The sequence below is a fragment of the Thamnophis elegans genome, chromosome 15, assembly GCF_009769535.1.
Source record: "Thamnophis elegans isolate rThaEle1 chromosome 15, rThaEle1.pri, whole genome shotgun sequence".
In the NCBI taxonomy this organism is placed as follows: Eukaryota; Metazoa; Chordata; class Lepidosauria; order Squamata; family Colubridae; genus Thamnophis; species Thamnophis elegans.
Genome location: NC_045555.1, coordinates 26,470,874 through 26,496,473, shown reverse-complemented (window position 1 = coordinate 26,496,473; position 25,600 = coordinate 26,470,874). Strand labels below are relative to the sequence as shown.

The 25,600-nt window shown below is 40.9% G+C and overlaps 1 protein-coding gene across 1 annotated transcript in view; it reads right to left on the bottom strand.

Moving 5' to 3' along the window:
* The window catches only part of GRID1 (glutamate ionotropic receptor delta type subunit 1), a 793,636-nt gene that overhangs the window by 146,025 nt on the left and 622,011 nt on the right, over positions 1-25,600 (bottom strand). Inside the window, exon 5 of the mRNA XM_032231518.1 lies at positions 5,161-5,214. Within this exon, the coding sequence (XP_032087409.1) occupies positions 5,161-5,214 (54 nt within the window). The remainder of the gene's footprint in view (positions 1-5,160; positions 5,215-25,600) is intronic.

The following is a 25,600-nucleotide window of genomic DNA, read 5'->3' as shown; positions in this document are numbered from 1 at the left end:
CAGTACAACGCTATCTTAAGAAATCAATCAATACAAACTGAGACAGAATTAAAACACATTTATAAAACTAGAAGAATCCATGAGTAAAATCCAAATAGAGCAATCTATGTCTAGGTTACAAGTGTATGATATCTAAAATTACAAAAAAAAATGTGATCACAATAACAGTTTGATAAAATGCATCTAGGAGCATGATCCAACTCAGTAATTCGTACACATTTTATTCTTTTTTTAAAACCCGTAATAAACCCAGGGTATTAAGGGGTTGGATGGCCTCAACATTGGATAAATAAATATCTAATTGTTCTTCCTTGGGGGGCAAAGAGTCAATGCATCTTGCAAGACCTTGCCAAGGCCAACTCACATGTACCTAAGTGCATCTGCAGAATTTTATCTCATCTTATATTTAAAGTTTATTAAATTCCCTCCCTCCCTCCTTTTCACTATGTCTTGTTTTCAAGCATAGCAAACACCAATAATTACACTTTCTATAGATTAAGCCACTCACATATCCTGCCTCCCTTGTCCTTTCAATTTGTGTGTTTTTCACTGTACATAAATCCCAGCTGCTGCTCAGTTAATTATATCCCAAATCTTCCTTTTAAAATATAGATATATCTATGTAGAAGAAATAAAAGCTGGCTTACTCCTTAGAGAGATATTTTTAAAAGTAGATCTACTGTTAACACTAACACAGAAATGCTCTCCAAAGTACAATTAGAGGTGTCTCTTTAGATGAGCTCATGGGCAAAGTTTGACAGAAACTAGTTGTCAGCCTGTGTTTCGCTACTTGCTTTCATCTGCCATTGAACGGGGAGGGGGAGGCATGGTATTTGGGAAGGAAAGTTTTAATTACAGGAGAGATTGTATAAAGGGAGTTTTGTTCTCACCATCTACTGCACATGCTGGAGATAGTGATGGGAGCCGCCAAGGCCAACCGTCCTGCATACCAATGCTTTTTGAAGATGGAACTCACATGACACCTAAGGATTTGCAGATTGGACTAGGGATGGGGTTACCAGGGGAGGCGGTTGGGTCACATATTGATATCTATGATTTTGCGTGCTTTGCCTCAGATCTTGCTTTGCTTAGCTGATATCTTTTCATAACCAGTAAAGTATTCTTAATTCTGCGAAATGGAGTTAAGTGGTTTCTTTCTTGGTTGCTGACGGAGGCTATCTTGACACTAGTGTTCAGCTACAATTTCCTAAACAGACAAATATTTATCATCTTTTAGTGGTAACAACAATTCGGACAGAAGTCACATCAACTGCATCTGTACATTCATGACTAAATTTTTACAATCATAGCAGAAAATACTATTGGCTCACACTGCCCTTCATATAGATATGGACTTTTCAATCTGCAGAAATTCACTCAATGGATCTCAAATCAAATTCAAATGGGATTTGGCCTCTGACAGATATAAAGCAGACTTCCTCAGGATCCCAAGAAGATTCCAAAATAATAATCCATCACATTGTCATTATATATTTATAACATTTAGCTTATGATTTATTTAAAGTAAGATATCAATTTCCACTTTTGTCAATGGAGATTCTCAGTCATTCAGACGATGGTTGTTCCAAAGATGCTTTTTAAGAGGCATCTTTCTTAGACAAGGAAGTCCAGGATTTCCACTTTTGATTTCAAAATGAGGCATTCTGAACTTTATGAAATGATCTAATTGTTCTCTTGAAGTCATCTGCATTTGTTGTTGTTAGTTGTGAATTCGTGTCCGACCCATCGCGACCCCAGGGACAACGTTCCTCCAGGCCTTCCTGTCCTCTAGAGTCCATTTAAACTCATGCCTACTGCTTTGGTGACTCCATCCAGCCACCTCATTCTCTGCCATCCCCTTCTTTTGCCCTCAATCATTCCCAGCATGAGGGTCTTCTCCAGTGAGTCGTTCCTTCTCATTAGGTGGACAAAGTATTTGAGTTTCCTCTTCAGGATCTGGCCTTCTAAAGAGCAGTCAGGATTGATCTCCTCTAGGACTGACCGGTTGGATCACCTTGCAGTCCAAGGGACTCGCAGGAGTCTTCTCCAGCACCAGAGTTCAAAGGCCTCAATTCTTTAGCACTCAGCCTTCCTTATGGTCCAACTTTCACAGCCATACATTGCAACTGGGAAAACCATAGCCTTGACTATACACACTTTTGTTGGCAGGGTGTTTTAAGTGCATTTAATAAATAATTGATTTTTCCTGGATGTTATGTGGCTATTTGCACTCAGTACTCAACCCTAACCCTGTCCTAAAACTTTACTATAGTATATGGATAGTTAATTTTATTCTTGCCTCATGACCTGCTGACTGGTAGCTTAGAGGTAAACTTTACAAATGTTTTCCCATCCACGATCATGAATCTTAATGAAAGATTGTGTATACATCCTCATGCAACACATATCTCTCCTACACTTGCATTTCATTTGATGAGAATAAATCTCCATAGCCCAACATCACACGTACACTAATCCTCTATAAATGTTGCAGGGACTATAGAGTACACTATATTTCTGCAAGTATAAATACCCAGTTCCTCTGTGCGTGTTTTCATGATTTTTTTTTAAACCAAGCTATTCCAGCAGAAAGAACCTGTTCTATAAACATCAGAGAGACAGGAGAAGATTCAAAATGACTTTTTGGAGAAAACAATTTTAGACCCACCACTGGCTTTTAATTTCTATACATTATCCTTAACCAGGCAAAAACAATTTAGAGTTTTTGGTGTATGACTACCTTCTTCCTCAATGATTGCTAAAAAAAATGAAGGAGGGCAAAACAGCGAACAAAGACCTCTGGAATGAAGCTTCTCTATATGATGCATTAGAATGATGTAATAAAATAAAAATAAACATAGTTTTCTTACAAAAACACAATACAACCACCATGTTCATAACTTAAGACAAATGAGATTTCTTCTAAATAATCAGAACAACCTCCTGGAAAGATCAGAGCTACTATTCATTCTTTATCTCGCCTTTACCAAAGTACAGAATAATAAGAGTTGGAAGGACCTTGGAGGTCTTCTAGTCCAACCCCCCTATTCAAGCAGGATGTACGATTCTGAAGAAAATGACTGTCCTGTTCTTTCTTGAAACTTCTAGCAATGGAGCACCCACAATTTCTGAAGACAAGCCATTCCAATGTTTAATTGTTCTCACTGTCAGGAAATTTCTCCTTAATTCTAGGTTGGATCTCTCATTGATCAGTTTCCATCCATTCCTTCTTGTCTAGCCTCCTGGTGCTTTGGAGAATAGAATCTCTGTGACAGACCCTCAAATTTGGAACACCATGTCACCCCTAGTCCTTCTTTTCATTATATTAGACATATTCAGTTCTTGCAATCGTTCTTCATATGCTTAGCCTCAGTCCCCTAATGAGCTTTGTTGCTTTCTCTACACTCTTTTACAGTCTCAATATCTCTTTGTATTACATTGATCAAAACTGGATACACTATTCCAGGTGTGGTGTACCAAGGCATTATAAAGTGGTATTAGTTTCAACAGAAATGTTGAAATGGTGGAGAAAGGGAAAAGACACGACAAACAGCAGGACGAATAGAAACAAATCAAAGTGGAAGCTGCCACATTCTAGCAAACATACCCACCCCGTAATGAGAAGGGCTCTTTTGAGCCAACTTCTCAAATTTGGATGGCTGCCCAGCAGTTCCCCATTCTGAATGAAAATTCAACGAACCAGCTTTGGAAGGAGCGATTTTGGGAAAGCAGTGTAGATGTTTGAAAAAAATAACAGTTTCTGAACTGATGGCCCGTCAGCTCCCCCACCAGGATGAAGGTTTATTACATGATATGGGAGCTGAAGTTTGTTTTGCGAAAAGATGAAGACAAAGACAGGCTATGATTCATTTTTTTGTTGGGAGATGTTCATAATAATTAAAGAAAGTTATCTATTAAATGAGCTTTCATGCCACTGCAATTAAAAAGGCTAAGCTAAGCAGATTGTTAAAGTAGCAATTAATACATTATACACTATTTGATGTCATAGTAATAATATCCAAGAGGAGAACACAATCATAACAGCTTCCTTGCAATCTATACATTAATAAATTCATATTCCATATCGATCCTTGAATGCCTGGTCAAATAGAATAAGAGAATAACAGAATTGGAAGGAGCAAGAAGGTCATCACCCTTATTTCTGGAAGATCAGTTCTACTAAAGGGGAACTCTGACAATGCTCATTTCAACTTCCATCATATTGTACCTCAGATAGGTGGGAGCCAGTGGTGGGATTCAGCCAGTTCACACCAGTAGTTGGAAGGACCTACTGACCCCACCCACTCCACCATGCCCACCCCACCACGCCCCTCCCAGGAGTCTCCATGCAGCCCATTTTGGATGCCAGGTAAGTGCAGGGCCACGCGGAGGGTCTGGGAGGGCAAAAGTTGGGCTTTCCAGAAGTCCAAATCCAGGCTTGTTTCTGGCTTCTGGAGGGCCTCCGGAGCCTGGGGAAGGTCGCTTTCTCCTTCCTGGAGGATCAGAGAAAGCCTCCGGAGTCTGGGGAGGGTGAAAATGCTTCCCCCTCACCATGGTGCAGGAGGCCAAGTAGGCCACGCCCACCATGGCCACACCCATGGGTGTACTGGTGCCTGCTGGGAGCACCAGGTACCATTCCAGCCCAGTGCTCTGGAGGGCCCACCTGCCTGCCCGCTCTCCTTACCGCTATTTGAGACAATTGGAGGTTTCACACATGCGCATGGAGCATACGGTACCTATGCGTTGCTCCGCCAAGCAGCTGGAGCATCGCAGGCATTAAGTATGCATGCGCACACTGCACACACTCACATGGTAGACACCAGTCCCCGTTGCAGCATAATGGTTGCAACAGGATCTGGAACTCACCACTGCACTGGTGCGACCTCTTCATACAGTTTCTCCACCAGCCAGATCCAGATAGGACATTCGGCCTCCAATGACATACATGGGAGATTCATAGGAAGTGGTGGTTCTATCTCACCCACTGAGAGCTCAAAATGGATATGCTACAATTTGGAGAAGTGGGTGAAGAACTGAGATCACTATGGAAAGCATCAATAGTTTGCTGCCAGAAAAACTGAAGAAACACTTGGCCGGAAACAATTAGATGGATGGAGAAAAGAAACCATGGAAGATGCCATTGATGCATAATGTTCTTACCTCATTTACGTAGACCCAGTGACTATCTTTAGAAGCCAGATTAGTTTCCACAGCCTGGAGAGGGAGAAAAGATAGGAGGAGAAAAACAAGTGAATAAATAATTCAAATAGAATGCTGTAGATCTGCAAAAATCACACATACTCTAGGCTATAATATGCTTAGAATAGTTTATTTCTAGCAGATATAATAGGTAAATTAGGAAATAGCTAAAGGATGTTACACAGGTCATAAAACTCTAGAGAACCAACAGGAATCTCAGTTTAGAAGAAAAGACATAAGACCCTGTTTTTATTCGTAGCACAATCTTCTCACACTCACTTTATTATTATTTTTTAAGAGGGACTTTTTTAATGGATCTGCCAAAATAGCCAAGAAGATTATTATACCACCAGGCTTGAAATATTGCGCTTGGAGAACCTAGAATTACGCTGATTAAGGTCTGACCTAAATGTAGTACACTAAATTGTCTGGTACAACATCCTACCTGTCAATGACTACTTCAGTTTCAACCGCAATGATACAAGAGCAAACAATAGATAGAAACTCAAGGTAAACTGCTCCAAACGCGATTGCAGAAAATACAACTACAGCAACAGAGTGGTCAGTGCCTGAAATGATCTACCTGACTCTGTTGTTACATACTCAAATCCCCATAACTTTAACCTTGGACTGTCTACCATGGGCCTCACCCCATTCTTAAGAGGTCTGTAAGGGCACGTGCATAAGTGCACCAGCGTGCCTACCATTCCTGCCCTATTGTCCCCATTTATTCGTACCCATTTCCTGTGTTCATGTCCATGTTTATACGTAGACCTGTTATCTCGTACATATTTGACAAACTAAATAAATAAATAAAATCAACTTTTTTCAAATGGAGTCAATGCCAGAGAGTGGGGCTTTGGCTTCCGCAGGTGAAATTCTGCTACCGCGTTAGTTCAAACACTAAAAAGATCCCATTCTCCAAGCATTATGCAAGCCCACACCTAATGCAGGAATTAATCAACGCTTCAGCAAAGAGCTGACACTTTTACACCCTTTTATGTACCTAAAGTGAAGTGCTAATCAGAGAATTTATCCAGCATGTTGCACAAATTGTAGAGTAGCTGCCTTCCTAGGACTGGTACCAATTCCCCGGAGCTCATCTAACTATATTCCAAGACATCCAAGCAGATTTTGAGCAATTTATCTCCAGAACTCTGACAAGACATCCATTAAACCAGATAAAGTTGCCCCAAAGAGACTTGGCTAAGGAAAGAGAATGGAGTAGGGGTGGATGTGGAACAAAATATATCTTATTTCTAGTTAGGGAGAGACAGATCATTTTCTTCCTTGTATTACTTCACATCATTTTATTCCCCATAATCCCATTGAATGCTTTGCCACTGAAAAGAAGTATACACAATACACTTTACATTGCTTTGCGTTTTCTCCTACATGTGCAGCATATTTAAAAATATAATATAAAAATATAATATAAAAATATAAGAAACAATTATTTCTTTTCTAACACCTTTTCTTTCAACCTATGAATTTTTGTATGCCTTGTTTTTCCATCCTGGAGTGTTTTTCACAGAGAACCCAAAGATTATCCGTAGGCAGTCTGGGAATTAAAGTTTAGTGTTCAATATGCACAACAAGCAGAATTCTCCAGCTTTCCCCTTGCTAAACTTTTATCTGACTGCTCCGTTGTTTCTTGCTCTGTTCCATTTCTCTGGCTTTGTTCTTTATTTGGCAGTTCAGGACCTCTTGCTACTATTGTTCAGTTGAAGACTTCCTACACACCGTAGGAAGTTAGTACCCACCCTCTCCTAGAAAAATGAAATATTTTAGGAAATATGAAAAGACTCAGCGCAACCCCCCCACACCTTTGTCAATGGGCCTTTAAGGACTAAGCCAGTCTATTCTACATAATAAAGATCTACCTCCTTCAGGCAGAGCCATAATAGAAATCCCAAAGCCCTTTCATTACATTATCACCCAGCAAGGCTCAACCAAGGTTGGGAGTCAGGACAGAGTTGTCCCTGCATGGCCCCATAGGAGGATGACAACCAATCTGAATACAAGCTCAAATTCAAAATCCCAGAGAGGGCATAAAACCCAGGCACTCTCAGCATCTCTTCCCTTTTTTGCCCAGGACCTCAAACCATGTGGTTCTGTCCACCATCAATAAACCTTCTTTCCAAGCAACTTCCATGAATCCAGTGTCTTTTTCCCCACTGGGAACTGAACCCAGAAGGAAATTTCTTCCAACAACACAATGACAAAGGACAGTTTAACCTCCTTATAGCAAGGAAACATTTTGAATTTCCAACTCATGGTGGCTTGTTTTCCTTCTTCAAATCTTCCAAAGCCAGAATAGCCCTACTACTTCAAACCCAAGGCAGCCCTGAACATGCGGAAAAACAAGAAATTGTGCATATAGGCAGCCCCTGATTTACAACTATTCATTTAGCCACTGTTCAAAGTTACAACAGCACTGGAAAAAAGTGACTTTTGACTGGTCCTCTCATTTACAATCATTGCGACAAGTCATCACAATTCAGGCTGATGACAGTGGACGTGTATTTATGATGATTGTATCCCTGGATCATGTGATCACTATTTGAGACATTCCCAGTCTAAAAAGCAAAGTTAATGGGGAAACCAGATTTGCTTAACAACTTAAGTATGAGTCACTTAACAATTGCAGTTCAATGCTTAACAACTCTGGCAGAAAAGGTTTGCTGGCACTGAGGTTTGCAAAAAAAAAAAGGTTTGCAGGTACAACTTGGTTAGCAATGGAAATTCTGGTCCCAATTGGTCATGTTTGTTTCAAATGTAATGTCAACTCACAAAGGCCTGCTCTCAAGTTGCCATAGGCAAGGGGTGGGAGAAACTGACGGAGCAGCATGGCAGCCACAACTAGAAGCACATTCCATGCATATCTTTTTCAAGGTTGTCTCCCAGGTTACCTGCAACAGCCAGAGGGGCGTGATCTCTACAGCCCACGAAAGTGCTCCGTTGGAGAATGTGATTTATGACACACACTGGGGGGGGGGGAGAACAGGGTCATACTTGGGCCATAAATTACATGGGGCCAGAGCTGGCTTCACTTGGGTACATGCTCCTAATAAATAACTGGATTTCTTTTGAAGCTTGGCTCAATGATTATGATTTAATTAAGGCATCCATTGGAACTCTGACGGAACCTCTTAGCTCAGTCTTCCACAGCCTGAAATGTATTTAAATATAACTTTCAGAAGCCCTACCCAGCGTGTCCAATTTCTAATACAAAACTCTTGGGAGGGAAACAGATTAAGAAAAGATGATCCAAGAACTTATCTTGCCCCACATTATCCGAATAACTTGAGATTTTTTTTAAACAAAAATATTTTGGAGTGTATAAAAAATTGCTCAGTCACCCATATGCTTTGTGTACACAATCATTTTTCATAAAACCTCCCAAGGCTCTCTTCTTCACACTGGACTAATGGCCTGCAACATTTCCATCAAAGAAGCAAAACTTTGAGACAGATTGCACATCAGAGGGTGCATACTTTTCAGCTTTTATTTACTTCCCCTTAAAAATCTCTCAAACACCACATTTCTGCAGATTTAGTGGAAAAAGAAACATAAAACAAATGGACAGCTGATTTCCCCTTTGTTGTACCAGCAAGCAGACTGTTCTCTTATTTTTCTTGGGATGAAAAAGCTCATTAACTGTACTCCATTAATACAATTGCCTAAAAAAAAATCTGTTCTTGAAAGTCAGGGCAGTATCTGGAACAGAATGCGATGAAATGTTGAGACACATTTGAGGACAATAAAAAGATAAGATCCCCTTGAGTTGAGCTTAACCCTGGTGACTCCATAGACACAATTATGCAACAACATGGAAGTTCTTTGTCACGGCTTTTTCCTGCATTTGTAAAAAACATACTCACTCCCTTAAGATTTTCTTAAGATCTCCCACTCAAGAGATCTAACTCTATCCATTTTGAAATCAACAAAGGACAGATGGAGGCTGCCACCTGGTGTGGTGACACATTACTCGAATCAGAGGTCTTTGGCTTATGTTGACTTAGAAGGTGAGTAAATACATTACATATGTGACAAAGAGTTAAGTTGCCGTAGTCCTTCTTCTCTAATAAGTAAAACAATGAAGCCCCAAGATCTTCTGAGGATTTTGTGGCCTCTTCCTTTACATGAGTTCAAGACTTCTGTAATATGTAATATGATAAAGTAAAGTAGTATGATTGTACATATATACTGTCTTGCCTTATTTTTTTCTTTTTGTTTAACAAATATATGTTATGTATATTAAAATGGAATTATAAATACCATCAACACAAAATGGAGCTTGCTCAGAAGCTGAAATACACCAAGTGAATGTGAGGAAGAGTGGGAAGCAGAGGAGAGAAGAAAGATAGGAAGAGAGGGATAGGAGAGAGCGCACGGGGGGGAAGATGAGGAGTATAAGGAGGAGTGGAAAGGGGAGAGAGGAGAAGGAGAAAGGAAGGGGAAGTAGAGTAGAAAAGAATGATGGAGGGAAGAAAGGAGGTAGAGAGTGGGAGGAGAGAAGCAGAAGAAAGTGTTGGATAAGGTATAAATATGGTGTCTGGAAAGCAGAAAAGCCAATAATTGGTTTTTCTTTTTCTTTTTCTTTTTTCGGTAGTTGATGGCAAGATGAATTGATGTAATTACTTAATAACACAACATGATATTGGCTATGTAATAGTATACATGTGATTATATGTTATGAAAATGGAAAATAAAAAGTTTTTTATGAAAAAAAAAGACTTCTGTTTGAGGTTTTGGTGTAAGAGATGGTATAAGAATTATCTTAAAGCAATGACAATGACTGTCATATTCCTAAAAGCGATACTGCCATTTAATTGGGAGAAGGGGGGGGGGGGCTTGGATTCAATTCATTAGTATTGCCTGTGACAACTGGTATTTTATAACTTGTAACCTGGCGTTGAAGTGCCCTGAGATCTTCTCACGTCTTATGGAATGTATAGGAGGGATGGCCATGTGGATTGTTTCACTTTGATAGCCAATGGAAGATAGCCATGGGAATATATGCTTATTCTGCTTCTCAGGGCAGCTGGTAAAGTAACATCTTCACACTTGTGGATTGGCTAAATCTGCATCTGGCTAAAGTGAGGGGCTCTCAGTGGTGGGTTGCAGGCGATACGCCCCATTATGGGCGTACCGGTGCCTGCCGGGAGCACCAGGTACCCTTCTGGTATGGTGCTCTGGAGGACCCACCTGCCTGCTCGAGCTCCTTACCTGTATTTGAGCTCTTCGGCTCTTATGTGCACTGGCGTAACGCTCCGCCGGACAGCTGGAGTATCACAGAGGTAGAGACGCATGCGTGCGCTGTGCGTGCATGCTGCGCACGTGCATGTGGGGGATGCTGGTCCCCGTTGCACCGTACCAGTTGCAACAGGATCCGGAACCCACCACTGGGGAGTCTGCTTTAATTCTACTTGTCTTGCCTGAGGGTATTCAGATGCTGCTTTGAATCCATTGCTGTCACTTCTGTTTAATAAAAGGTTCCTTTTGAAATCTTTTGTTTCAAGAGTCTTCACTTTCTTAAGTTAGGAGGAGAGGAAATCCTTACAATGACCTTTTTGATGTTCACACTTGATCTAAATCACAAGTCTCAGTTTTCTTGTGTACTTATTAGTTTTTGTAATATGTCCCACTCCAGTAGTTTTTAGTTCTTAGTTTAAGTTATCTGAAGGATCGAGGAAGTTGATTAAAAATTAGAGAATGTTCACGGAGACTTTTTACAGTAGTAGTTCTGCAGAAAACATTTATTACCAGACAATAAACTAATTTGACCACTGCTTAATCTCATTCTTAAGTATAATATGAGTTCAGGGCAGGTGAAAATAGCATTGATAATGCTGCAGAATATAAAATAAAGGGGAATTCTAGATGTGAAACATGTTAATTTAAATTTTCAGAGAATTGAAAAGAGATCTGGTTTTAGTCTGAAGACTTCCACGCAACTTTCTGTACAAAGAAAAACACTTAGTGAAATAAAATGAATAAAATGAGGCCTGGCTGCCAAAACCTGGACCCACCTTCACAAATTTAATAGCATGAATCTAACAGGTTCCATACACGCCTCCTGGACAAAAGCACAGGCTACAACTGGGCAGACTGGCTTCATTTAACAAGCACAAAGGGAATTTGTATAACTTCATTAAGATATAATTTAATGTCACACAGTTGAGGTTTTGCATTTAATGCAGTTTGCATCACACACCTACTAGCTTCCCTCCCTCCCTCCCTTTATTTCCTCGCTGGCTTTATTGTATGGCAAATCTTGTAAAAGCAAAATCTCGTGCATGGACATCTTCCAAGCGTGTCAATAATATTTCATTTTACAAAGCTTTAATGTCACATATTATTTATGTGCATGTTGCCTACCGAACAGCTACACACTACAGCGCCGTTGACAAAAGTTAATTGCAGAACTGTCAGCGTGGAGCTATTCTTTACAGCGCCACATTTACCATTAACTAAATAACCTTCCATGAAAGGTATATTTTCGCTAGATTGGGAGGGAAACCAATGTCTCCAAATGCAAGAGCTGGCTGCAGCTTATATGCACATGGATCATGCAGAAGACACATATGGCTTAATCAAGATTTCATTAAAGGTTTGGTACAATGAAGTAGATCTCTTCTCTCAGGTTGGTTCCACCTCATGTACACCTTAGCTAAATCATCCCAGAGGACACAAGGGGCCTTGGTGCTCTCTGAGCTTGGTTGATTTATTGCAGACATTTCATTACCCAACTAGGTAACCTGATCAGTGGTAGAAGGAAGCCTAGCACCAGTCCTTTCTAGCCATGATGAGGTTACCTAGTTGGAAGGTAGGTAGAAGAAAACATCCAAGCTCAGAGAGCACCAAGGGCATCACAGTTCAGTCCTGATTTACAAATAATCTCTTCTACCAGAGAATACAACCAACTGTTCTCAGAGGCTGCACATTGCAGTGTCTTAGATGCATCTAAATGTATCTATCATGGCAACTAGACCAACGTTTATGAAAACTGAGATGTTTCATTACTCATCCAAGTAACTTCCTCGTCAAAATAAAAACTTTGCATAGTGAGAGAGTCATTGGAATGAAGATTGCAGAGGGTTTCTCCCCAAAATAAAAAGCAACATGTAAATGTAAGTGTCCTAGATGGTCATTGCTTGATCACATCTGTGAGGAACTTCACCTTCTATGGAAACAAAGCCAGATACCTGCTGGATTGGTAATACAAGTCCCCAACCCTTCAAACTGACCTTACCCCACAAAGCAACATTAATTCCTTCTGAGATACCTGGCTATTCCTGCAAAATATTTAACAGATGCAATAAAAGCTCTACAGACTTGCAAATCTAAGCAGGCCAGTCTTCCCCCAGGACAGCTGGAAAAGATTGTTTTTCCCAAGCAGGAATATTGGCTTGGAAGAATTTCAAAACTCCTCACCAACCTCAACTATGCAAATTATCATATATTATTAATAGTCCGGCCAGGAGATGCCAATCAAAAAGAATATTGATTGAGATTGTCTGTTATTATCTACATATATTAAAACGTTTGTGTGTGTGTGTTCCAGAAGAACTCTGGAATGCCTCAAGCAATTTCAACCAAACGGTACACAGATGACTTACCCTCTGGAAACTAATACTAATATCCCTCGGGGTGTGTGTTCTGTTAAGATGCAGCCTGTTGTGCCTTAAAATGGCTTCTACTGTATTGCCTTTAAATGGTGCCTACTGTACAGCGCAGTGGAGTTGCCATGGTAACGACTTCACAGTACTCTACAAGTACTCCTCTGGTAAGGGGGGAAATCCAACATTAGAAATTACGTTTGGTATGGACATTTTCCCCCTATAAATAAATACTTGGGCAACACCGGGTTATCAGATAGTATGTGCTATTTAAAGAACATGCTTTTAGGGAAGTACTTATTTATTGAAATAAGAACCTGGGGCTTTTCTGATAATTGATAATTAAGCTCATTATTTTGTTGATGACAGAAATGTTGTTCCAATTATCTCCTATGGCGATTTTATGATGATTTTGAAAGTACCCTCTGGTCATGTTCTTTAAATTAATTGGACGACAGCTAGCCATCAGTATAAATTACTACTCCACTTATTTTTATGGCTTTGGGTTTTGTTACGAGTTCCCATGGCTGTACAGCTTAGAAGCATCAGGATGGTTTTGTTCCACCTACAAAACTAAAACTAGTTCCTATTTCATGTATAGTTGTGGCTTCCAGAACTGGGATGCAGCCCCTTTGGTGGGGATGAAATCTCTCTGAAAGAACAGCCCACAAAGAGGAGCTTTCCCAATTGTCTTTGGATTCTAGGGTGGTACCAGTAACAAACAAGTATGTTTGCACAGTTATGTCCAACAGCAAAATCTGATCATTCTGTTGTGGCCCACCAACAGCCAGCTGGCAGCAGATTCAGACAGTGAGGATGTTGGGGAGGAACATGGGCCAGTCCTGGAGTCTGGGGAAGGCTCTGATGAAGGCTCTGTGTCAGAGGCAGAGAGAAGGATAGAGCCATATGACAGTTATCAGCTGCCTTCGGAGTCAGACATCAGTGAGGCAGATGAACAGCTGGAGCCTGTTCCCAGTGTGCACATGCGCAGAGTTGCCAAACAAAGAGAGCAGCTAAAGAACAGGGGTCGACTTGGGAGTAAGGCCACAGGTGGATGATGAATGACCCCTCCCAGAGGAAATAAAAGAGGAGAGAAAGGGAGTGGAGTTTGCAGGAGATAATTAGTTCACTTAATTGGTTTGTGACTCTCCGAGACTCCTTGCCAAGTTTTGCAGATATCGCCCTGGCAGCTCTCCAAGCCAGATAAGGTCTGTGACTGTAAATCCTCCCTTGAAAGACTTTGCTGGATGTGATTGAGCAGAATTCAAAGTAAATTAATAAAATGTTTTTTTGTCGGGACAAGGAGTTTGCTTCATGCTCTTGGGAAGACTCGGTCAGAACACATTCCTTCTAGTAGAAGAATTAATTCTGGCCTTGAGAAGTCAGCAAATAGTGGCTCAGTCCTTGGAAGATAGACACTGTAATGAAGTCATTGGGGTTGATTACTTGTGCAAGAGCCTAGCTCAACATCAACCAGTCCTGACTTTTAAGATGAGCAGAAGAAGACGTTTTAGAGCTGTGGTCACTTTCCTGGCTCCTTTGAACACATTGGAAAATTTTCTCTTGGGAGATCTCAAGTTATGAACAGGTTTTCCTTGGCTCTCAGCTACCACTGCTTCAGAGGTGATATTCAACTAGTTCAGCCAAACTGGTAGTGGAAATCGCGGTGGCTCTATACCATCATAATTAGGCACGTTTTCAAGTCAAAGTGTATATGCGGAAGGCCGAGGGCATGTGTGGACCAGAGGTGGGATTCAGCAGGTTCTGACCAATTCTGGAGCACCGGTAGCAGACATTTTGAGTAGTTCAGAGAACCAGTAAATGCCACCTCTGACTGGCCCCGCACCCATCTATTCTCTGCCTCCCAAGTCTCAGCTAATCAGGAGGGAATGGAGATTTTGTAGTATCCTTCCCCTGGAGTGGGGAGGGAATGGAGATTTTACAGTAACCTTCCCCTGAAGTTTGGAGGGAATGGAGATTTTACCATATCCTTCCCCTGGAGTGGGGAGGGAATTGAAATTTTGCAGCATCCTTCCCCTGCCATGCCCAACAAGCCACGCCCACAGAACTGGTAGTAAAACAATTTGAATCCCACTATTGGCGTGGACGCACACTCACATTTGCGAACCGATAGGGAAAGTAAGTGAATACTACCCCTGCACTGCTTCTGTTTTTAAAAAAGGAATCAAGGTCTTCCAACTAGACAGCATTTTCATTTCAAATTGGTTAATAAGGCATTATTGACCTGTTTTTGTCAGCTTATTTGTGTGGGTTTTTTCTTCTTCATTATTTTCTGTCTTGAGTGCATTCTGGGAAAAAGCAGTGGATATAATTGAATCCTTCAATTTGAACAATAATGGGAAAGAACCAGACAATCCTGAACATTTTAAAATGGTATGAACCAGTTTGAGGCAGTTCTCTTTGTAAGTGTGTAAAAACATTCCTCCCCCAAAAAGAAGCCATTTTGAAAAGAAACTTATTTTCAAGGCAATCAATGGGTATTCAGTTCTAACAGTATAGTATTGTCCATATTCACTGGAGCCTTACTCTGACTGACAAAAAAGAAAAAAAATATCCATAATTTATCCAGCAGAAAATGAGTTTTAATTTTTTATACTGTATATAAAAAGTAATTGTTAGATCGGCTAATGGAAAGGCACACAAGGCTAAAGGCAACAACAGCTATTTATTATAACACAACAAGTAAGAACAATCCAGCGAAGGTTGAGTCTGACAGCAGCCCTTTTATAGGGAGCTGTCAGACCCTTTGACCAATGAGATTAAACCTCTGTTTCCGCCGGAACAGAGGACCTTGGTGGAAACCACTGTAACTGAAGCTAGTATCTAACAGTAATATTTGCAACAACCTTGTTCCTTCTATCTTCTCAACCTCCCTTCTCTGCCTTCTCTTCTTTCCTCTCCTTCCTCCTTTCTTCTTCCCCTCTCTTTCCCCCTCCCCCTCTCTTCTTCTCCTTCTTACCCTCTTTCCTACTCTTACTTTCCCTCCCTTACTTCCTCTGCTTTTCTCTTTCTTCCTTTCCCTCCTCATCTTCCCTCCTTTCCATTGTTCCCCTTGCTTATTTACTTTTTCTGACGGGTCTCAGGGTGGTGTTTCAGAAATCCCAACTTTATATTTTCATACAAATAAGTTCTCTATTACATTTTATTTCTAACATTAGATTTTTTTTTAGATTTTATTTATTATTTATAGGCCGCCCTTTTCCCTGAGGGGACTCAGGGCGGCTTACAATTCATAGGAGGGGGAGTGCAAGACAAAACATAAGACAATACGTGAGTAAAAATAGAAATAAAATAATAAAACACAACATTCATTCAACATTCGGGTGGGGCGGATTAAAATCTTTATCCCCAGGCCTGACGGGATAGCCAGATCTTAAGGGCTGTGCGGAAGGTCTGGACGGTGGTGAGGGTACGAATCTCCACGGGGAGATCGTTCCAAAGGGTCGGAGCTGCTACTGAGAAGGCTCTCCTCCGCGTAGTCACCAGTCGGCACTGACTGGCGGATGGAACTCGGAGGAGGCCCAATCTGTGCGATCTAATAGGTCGAAGGGAGGTAATTGGCAGGAGGCGGTCTCTCAAGTACACAGATCCACTACCATGAAGGGCTTTATGGATGGTAAGAAGCACCTTGAAGCGCACCCGGAGATCAACAGGTAGCCAGCGCAGCTCGCGGAGGATGGGTGTTATGTGGGCAAACCGCGGTGCGCCCACAATCACTCGCGCGGCCGCATTCTGGACTAGCTGAAGTCGCCGGATGCTCTTCAAGGGCAGCCCCATGTAGAGCATTAATTCCACTTATGTCATTTTTCCACTTGTTTACTTGCATTTTAATATTTTCTTGTTTCCCCTCCCTCTAATTTGATAATGTGTTATCTGAGTTATTTATTTCATGTTTTGTTCTTTTTTCTTTCTATTTATATCTTTTTTCAAGCCAATTGTAAAATCGCCCCCATGTCCTGTAGTACACTGATTCCTCTTTGTCCTTTATTCTCAGTGCCAACCTGTTTGTATGCCTATGATTGGACTAGAACTCACCATCTCTTGGTGACTGGCCCAGAGATACCCAGTCATCTTTCATGCCTAAGGCAGGACTAGAGCTCCCTATCTCCTGGTGATTGGCCCTGTTGTGACCCGCCAGTGGCCCGTGAAGCTGGCAGCAGAGTCGGACAGTGAAGAGGTTGAAGAGGAGCATGGGTCAGTCCTGGAGGCTGGGGAAGGCTCGGACGAGGGCACTGTGTTGGAGGCAGAGACAGGGCCGAGGCCATCTGGCAGTGATCAGGTGCCTATGGAGCTAGACAGCAGTGAGGCAGAGGAACAGCTGGAGGTTGTTCCCATTGTGTGCATGCGCAGAGCTGCCAGAAGAAAAGAATAGCTCAGAAATCAGGGTTGACTTAGGACTAAAGTCATAGGTGGAAGGTGATTGGCCCCTCCCATAGGAAATAAAATAGGAGTGAAAGGGGAGTGGGCTTTTGCAGGGAACAATTTGTTCGTTAGGTTGTTAAGATTCATTTTAGGAGTGTGAATCTCAGAGACTGCCCAGTCTTTCCTTGCACAGCACCTCATTTGGAAAATATTTACATGGCAGCTTTCCAAGATAGTTAAGGTTTGTAGTCATAAATATTCCTTTGAAAGATTGTTTGCCAGGCCTTTGCTGAAGGTGAAGGAGAGGAATTCACATTTCTTTAATAAAAGGGGGTTTGTTGGGACCAGGACTCTGCCTCATGCTTTTTGGGGAAGCCTAGGCAAGAACAAGTCCAGAGTCACCCAGCCGGCCTTCATGCCTGAGGCAAAATTAGATCTCATCATCTCCTGCTTTCTACTGGATAAAACTAACAATAGTTAACCATGGCTGAGGCAGCCAGAGATAATCACCAGGTTTCAAAATAGTTCATTCAAGTAAGTGGAGGTGGTGGAAATTCTCCTGGAGTTAATAGTGCATTGACATTTGTCCTAGAAAAGCAGACATCTTGTTTTAATATCTCTGCCGCTTCAAGTTGCATCATCCCAGAACTCAGCAGGCAGATTGTCAGCCTCAGTGCCATTCCTTAATCTGTTTTTAAAAGATTAGAGTGTTTCTAAATGTTTAAGCCGAGAAGCACTAACACAGCAATCTTTTACCATTCTGATAAGGTCTTTATAACATAATCCTTTTTCTTTTTCTCTCTTTCTCAAGGGCTAGGAGAAAAGAAAGCCGTACTTCAGTTCAGCTTCTGTTCCAGATGATTAACGATTATTCTTGAATTGGAAACTAAGAATCAATGAGATTGTAATGCAATACTTCTGGAGAATACAATCTTTGCATATAGTGCACTGCTTATGACATCATTTTGCTAGCCCAGCACTGTGGAGATTACTCTAGATCTGTGATGGTGAACCTATGGCATTTCTGAGGGCATGCCAGGTGTTGCCCTGTCAGTTCCCGAACTTCCAGATTGCGTGTTGGGCTGTTTTTCACCCTCCCCAGTCTCCTAGAAAGCCTCTGGAGCCCGTGGAGAGCAAAAAACAGACCTACCAGGCCCACCAGAAGTCGGAAAATTGCCCATTTCTGGCCTCCAGAGGACCTCTAGGGGCCAGAGGAGACTGTTTTCACCCTCTCCAAACTCTAAGAGAGCCTCTGGAGCCTGGGGAGGGCGAAAAACGAACCTACTGGGTCCACCGGGAATTCGGAAACAGGTCATTTCCAGTCTCCGGAGGGCCTCCAGGGGTGGGGCAGGGGAGGCCATTTTCGCCCTCTGCAGACTCCAAGAAAGGTGTGTGTACATGTGCATTGGGAGAGGTTATACATGCATGCGCAGGGGGTATGGCACAGGGGGGCATTAAATTATGGGGGTGGGCATGCAAGTGTGTTTTGGCACACGAGGTGAAAAAGGTTCGCCATAACTGAACTAGATATTTCTACCTGCTCATTATTACCACATTATGTTCAGTCCAGGTGCTTGGTGGACAAAAAGGCTGAAATTCCACCCAACAAAATGGAGGAGAGGCAGTTCAAAGGCTGGCTACCTTCAATGTGATTTATAATTAAATCTGAACCATGTTGCCCTCCTCTGGGTGGAGAAGACCCCCAATCTGGTGTCTTCTTAGACTGAAAGCTCCTTCTTCAGGAGCAGGAGGAAGCCACAGCTAAGGAAAACTTCACTCAGCTCCATCTAGTGCACCAACTTTTATTGAAATAGCAGGTGTCACTTATTGTTACTTCTGGACTGAATTCTGCAATGCAATTTACCTGGGACAACCCTTGAAGAGGATTTGGAAGCTGCAGCTGGTCAAGAATCATTATTATGATGATTGATCAGACAGCCAGATGTTTGGACTGCATTTGACATTTATGTCCCCCTCCCAAGGCACTAAGACAGAGAGATGTTATTGTTTAAATGGCACAGGTAAATTGTCTATGGAGATTTTCAACCATCCAGGTAATGATTGCCTCAAAGGTGCTTTTTATAAAGGCAACTAAATTATGTTTTTTTCATGAAGAAGATGACATTTTACTTCTCATCCAAAAAGCTTCATTAATTCTCATGAACACACACACACACACGCACACACAGACAGACAGGCAGACAGACAGACAGATTGTTAGTTGTGACTCCTGGTTCCACAGGAATACTTCTAGAGGTTGCTTTAATTGATGGTATGATTTTAATCCAAATAACCTCTTGGGGAATTGTATACTGCTCAGAGTTGGCAGACGGAGTGCCCTATAAGCCCTGCAAATAAACAAACACACAACAGCAACACACCAACGCGCCCTGCCATCCTCCCAACTTCCACAGCAAATTTGTATGCAGAATGCACAGTGTCTGGAGAGTGTTGATTACCCATATAGTTACAAATCATCTTGCTGGGAACAAGAAGGGTAAGATTACATTTTCCACAGCCCGCTAAATCTCAGTTAAAGGACTTCGCTGTATTACAATTATAGCTTGCTACACCTTCTTTGAATGATCTTACTGCGCTTCTACCTTCACGAGCGTTCAGGAATCCCTATTGCAAATGATATATGAAACACTATGCACTGAGCTATTACCGTATGTTGAAATAGAAAAGAAATGTTCAGGAAATATTTGGCTCTAGACATCTAAATGAAACTTTAAACCGTTACAAGCTGGTCTGTTTGCATAATATACACAATATTTATGCATACATTCACACCACGTTCTTTGTGTTTGAAATGCAGCACAGGTAATCAATTTGTTTAGAGAATGACCATCAGTGGACAGTCCAAATGAAACACATGTTCTCCTACTTTTAATACAGCTCCTGCAAGAATTACAGCAGGAAAGGAACCATCTGCTCTCTGTCGTTTATTAACTGCGTAGAATAATCCAACCCTCCAAAGAAACGGATTGCACATCACCCCTTTTAAAAGAAGAGGGGGAGAAAAAATATTCTCTTGCTTATTATGGAAAGTGTGTGGTCATAAAAATCAGCAGTCATAAAAGATGAAATTAAGGGATGCTGCAAAGATTTCATGAAGCCAAAATATCTCAAACCGCAGTGATGTCCGATTCCATAGAAAAATGCTTTTTCACCCTTTAGGTGATGCTTTTCCAAGTAGTTAATTCACACTCAAAAGTTAATATCTATATTTGCTTAAATATGAGGTCTGCTATTGTTCTGTTTTCTCTCTTGGATGTATCAAATCCAGGCCCCAAAGGTGCTGTTTCAAGGGGCAACTGGACTTTTTTTTCCCCCTTGAAGATGTTTCACTTCTCATTCTGTTTACAATACTGTCCTTTCAGCAGTTCCAAAAAGGCTCCACATCCATTTGCACTGTGCAGGTGACCTTGAGGGCACAAATCAACTTCCAAGTGGCCTCAATGACTCTCAGAAAGAGTGCTAATGACCAAATGACTGCAAAGAATATAAATCCTTCCATTTTTCACCATTCTCCACCAATGAGGACCCAGATTATTGGGGAGCCCACCACAAGAGTATAAACTCTGCTGGAGCTGGCAGCAGAGTCAGAGAGTGAGGAGGTTGAGGAGTAACATGGGCCAGTCCTGAGGGTTGTGGAAAACTCTGTGTCGGAGGCAGAGAGTGAGTTAGACAGCAGTGAGGCAGAAGAACAGCTGGAGCCTGTTTCCAGTGCACGCATGCGCAGAGCTGCCAGAAGAAAGAACAATTAAGAAAGCAGGGTCGACTTAGATGTAAACACACACCTTGGAGGTGATTGGCCCCTCCAATAGGAAACAAAAGAGGAACAAAGAGGGAGTGGGATTTTGCAGGAAGCAATTCATTCATTTGGTCGGTTCGAGAGTGGAAAGTGTGACTTTAGGAGACTCTGTGCCAAGTTTTGCTTTTCCCTGTGTTTGGATACTAATTATCTGGCACTCTCCAAACGAGATAAAGTTCGTGTTGATAAATATTCCTCTGAAAGACTGTTTGCTAAGTCTTGCTGACTGTGAATGAAAGGAATTCACAATTGTGTAAATAAAAGAGGCTTTGTAGGGACTAAGACTTTGCTTTTTGCTTTCTACGGAAGTCTGGGTCAGAGCATATACTGTATTTGTCACTCCATAAGATGCACCTAGGTTTAGAGGAGGAAAACAAGAAAAAAAAATCAGGCAGAGCCTGTGAGGACCACAGATAGGTGTCCACTCATGTGCCAGTTCTGTTTACTGACTTCTGCACTGCAAAAAAAGAGACAGAAGAGGCAGGCAATGACAGACAGAAGAGGCGGGGTTCAGCACTGTAAAAGGACCCCACCACAGTGGCCTGGCCTGTGACGCAATATTCACTCCATAAGACACACAGACATTCCCACTCACTTTTTTTGGGGGGGGGGAGGGCGTGTATCTTATGCAATGAAAAACGGCTAAGCGCTATTGCTATTCAGTCAGAACTGAAGAAGCTTCTTGGATGAGAAGTGAAATGTCTTCAAGGACAGGGGGAAAAAACAAAGTCCAGTTGCCTTTTGAAAAAGCACTTTGGGGAAACCATGACCTGGTTGTCCATAGACATTTATCAAATCCAGTGTTCCAGTTGTGTGGCTCCCACTGAATCTTTCATGTTGTAAGATGTCAAAGAAATAGCTGGGCTTAGATAACTAATTTAAAGTTGTATTTTGCTGCTTATTGACTAGAATGGATGAAAGAATGGAAGACTCTGAGAAATAGGAGATTATTGAAGCTGGATGGACATGATTTGAGATGGCACAGCTACTTATGATATGATAAAGGTAAACTTAGTACATTGTCAAAATCATTCTGTTAGGCATGCCCAGTGGCAGGCTGTAAATTTTTTAACAACCGGTTCTCTGCCCTAATGACTGGCTGGGTGGGCATGGCTGGGCAGTTGTGACCAGGGGCATGGCAGCACTCAATCTCCTGCAGCACTCGGCCAATCAAAAGGGGTGCGGGGGTTAATTACAAAGCTTTACTTTGTGACATCCACATTCGGCAAGCAAGGGGTGGGAATTGCACAGAAAGTACACTTTTGTTTGGTTATGAAGAAATATTCCCCAAGTCAAATGTACCCTAAATGTAGACTGACTTTTAGCTACGCATCTTCCCAGCAAACAGCAAATTTTGAAACTCCAGGTAAAGAGGATTAATTGTAGGCTGAGTAACCACAGTTTGCATGTTGGAGGTTCCTAAAGGAATGCTGGAAAATTTTTAGGGAGGGGTACAGAGAATAACCCTTCTCTGCCTGAGGCTGTAGAGACCTGGCACCAATCAAAACACTGTTTGTGAAGCAACTGATCAACACTGACATGGTAGTCCACTAGTACATGAAAATAAGAGCAAACTACACTCCCTTCTAGTACTGATGATATTACCTAGTTTGGTATTGAAACATCTGGGTCATGGGGTGCATGGGGGGGGGGAGACAGTGGTGGGATTTGCCAGTTCATCAAACTGAGCAGAAACTTAACATCCAGTTCATTTGAACTGGTGCAAACCAGCTGAAGCTCACCACTGGGCATCCCATCCTGAAAGTTTGGAATTAGCCAGAATTTCATTCACCCAAAATTGGAAATTGGAAATATGTCCCCTCAAACGTAGAGATCATAAAAAAGGTGCTAGAATGAGCGGAAATGGATAAATTAACAATGGAACTAAGGGATAGAGAGGAAACAGTATTCTAAGACATGAAATAGGTGGTATAATTAGCTACAAAAGAGATATAAAATTAATGCATAATGAATGCATAGAAAGTATAACAAAAAGAAATTGTATATATTTAGAAAGTAACAGAGATGTAAATGTTGTATATAATATAGAAATGAATAATGATGAAATAAGGAGGTATATGTATAAAACAATAGGCCTTAGAATGGAAAATTCAAAATTGGGGGGAGGGAATACCAATAACGGAAAGCTGTAAAAGTGTAATTGTGATTTTAATGTTTAAAAAACGTTGAATAAAAATTATTTTTAAAAAGAAAGAAAGTTTGGAATAGACGTCAAGCAAGATTGACTCCCGAGCAGACCCCAATATATTTTTTTTAAGAAGAAAAATGATAGTTGCACAAACTTGGTTGACCTATGCTGATTTATTGACTTTCTGGAATGAGAGCCTAAATTAAAAACCAGAGAAGGACTGGAAGTGGAAGGTTATATTTGTCAAATGGTTGGATTACACTCAGTTGACAGAGAGATTAGCAAGAAGAATTTTGTTTTTTTATAAATGAGAAAAAGTGATTTTGAATTGGATTTCTGTATTCATGCTGAACATGTTATTGCTAAGATGTACAAACTTTTATTGAAAAAGAATATGGAAGATGAATGTGTTAAAGATTTTATGATTAAATGGATGCAACAAAATGCTTGATCAATGGGAGAATATGTGAAGTAAGAATTTGAAATGTATGCTGAATTACAATTTAAAGGAGAATTTATATAAGATGATGTACGATGATATTTAATATCCTGATACATTGCCAAAGATGCATAAGGGTGTGTCAAATATATATTGGAAATACAATAAACATAAAGGTGGTTTTACCAACTTGGTGGACATGTAAGAAAGCTAAGTAATATTGGGTCGTATATGTACTTTAATTCAGAGAATTATTACAATAAATATATAATTGAAGCCGGAGTTTTGTTTTTTCTCTTTTAAAGGTTTGATGGATAAACAGCTTGAAAAAAATGGGACTTTGTTTTTATGTGTGACAACAGCAGCAAGAAATAGGAGGATTTACAAAGTCCACAATGGAAGAACAAATGGTGAATTTAATAGAGTTGGTTGAGATGGTGAAACTTGACTAATGAAAGAAAAGACTTTGTCTAGCTTTGTTTCTAATTGAAAACTACTTTTGGACTTTGTGCTTGAAACTATGATTTTTTAACTCTGGGATTTGACAATTACAGTTGTTTATGATTATAGAAATACTGTGTATCATTTGTTAATTTTAGAGCGAATTTAAAAGAAGGTGCTGGGAAGAATAAACCTTTAGTCTTAGTGACCAAGTCAGATTGGATCTTGCAAAAGATTAATGAATTTTCTCTTTTTATCTGTACTGAAGAAAGTTAGAAGTCTTTTCTATATTTTTCTTCCCTTTTTTCCCCTGCATCCTCAGTTTTGCTTTTTTCCCTCCCTGACCTCCTTTTTCCTTTCTGTTCCTTTGTACTTTATCTTTTGTTGAAACTTAATAAATCCTTACAGAACCACTGAATCCTTCAAGATGTTTTCAATCCCACAAAAATAGTACATTTGTTCTTGGAGCTCATCTATTCTTCAAGAAGTTTTCCCATTTTTTTAAAAAAACCTATCATTTTTCAAATATTTATCTCTTTTTTTGTTTCATGCATGATTGATTTAAGAGGCAGATTGCAATCCCAATTCACTTCATGCCCATCATGATCTATCTACACATAATGTCTTCAGAGTGCAAAATCACTATTCTGCTATCTTTACTTTCAAATCTATGATTTCCTGTAATGTATCTATGATTTTCACTGTTGCTGATACTTAAATTGCATATTTGCTAATGTGGGTAAGTGTTCTGAATAAATAGCCTGGCTAAAATTATTGTTCCCCAGAAGTACAGGCAGTACCTTAGAATTTAAAACACAAAACACATATCTACTCCTATCATTGATTGACTTTTGATTTTATGTTTCTCGTGTTTTTGAAGTAGCTGATGACAGCAGGAAGTGAAAAAGAGAGAGGCGAGAAGATTGTATCTGGACATAAAGGAATGCCAAAAGAAAGAATAAAACCTAAATAAATAAGAAATTGCTACCAATACTTAAAAAAATAATCCTCATATTTAGAATCAGCTCCTTAAGAAAGATCCTCTACAGAAAAGCTAACAGATCACAAAGAATTAGCAGCAAAGGTTTTATAATTACTAGTGCAGTGGTGGGTTCCTAACTAGTTTGCTACCAGTTTGCTGAGAGGGCGTTTTGCATGTGTGCTGCGTGCTTCGCTCGTGTGCACGCCCGTCACGCATTGCTGTGCATGCACAGTTGACTGAAAACTGCTCTGCACATGCGCAGAAACATGCCGTCAACAGCAGAAGAGACCGGGGAACTGGTTCGGGGGTGTGGCAGGCCTGGGTGGATGCTAGTTCCAGCAACCTTGGCTGCCATACCATTACAGGTTCGGCCAAATTGATCCAAATTGGTAGGAACCCACCATTGAACTGGTCGAGAATCTGCTATAAGATTGTATTATCAGGCAAATGAATGGTCTACAGAGAATAATGGTTCCCTTGGCTAGGAAATGGAGATGAGCACCATCCCAAATGTAGAACTGAGCAGGGGAAACCTTTGCTTTTTTTTGTTTAAGCTAATTAAATA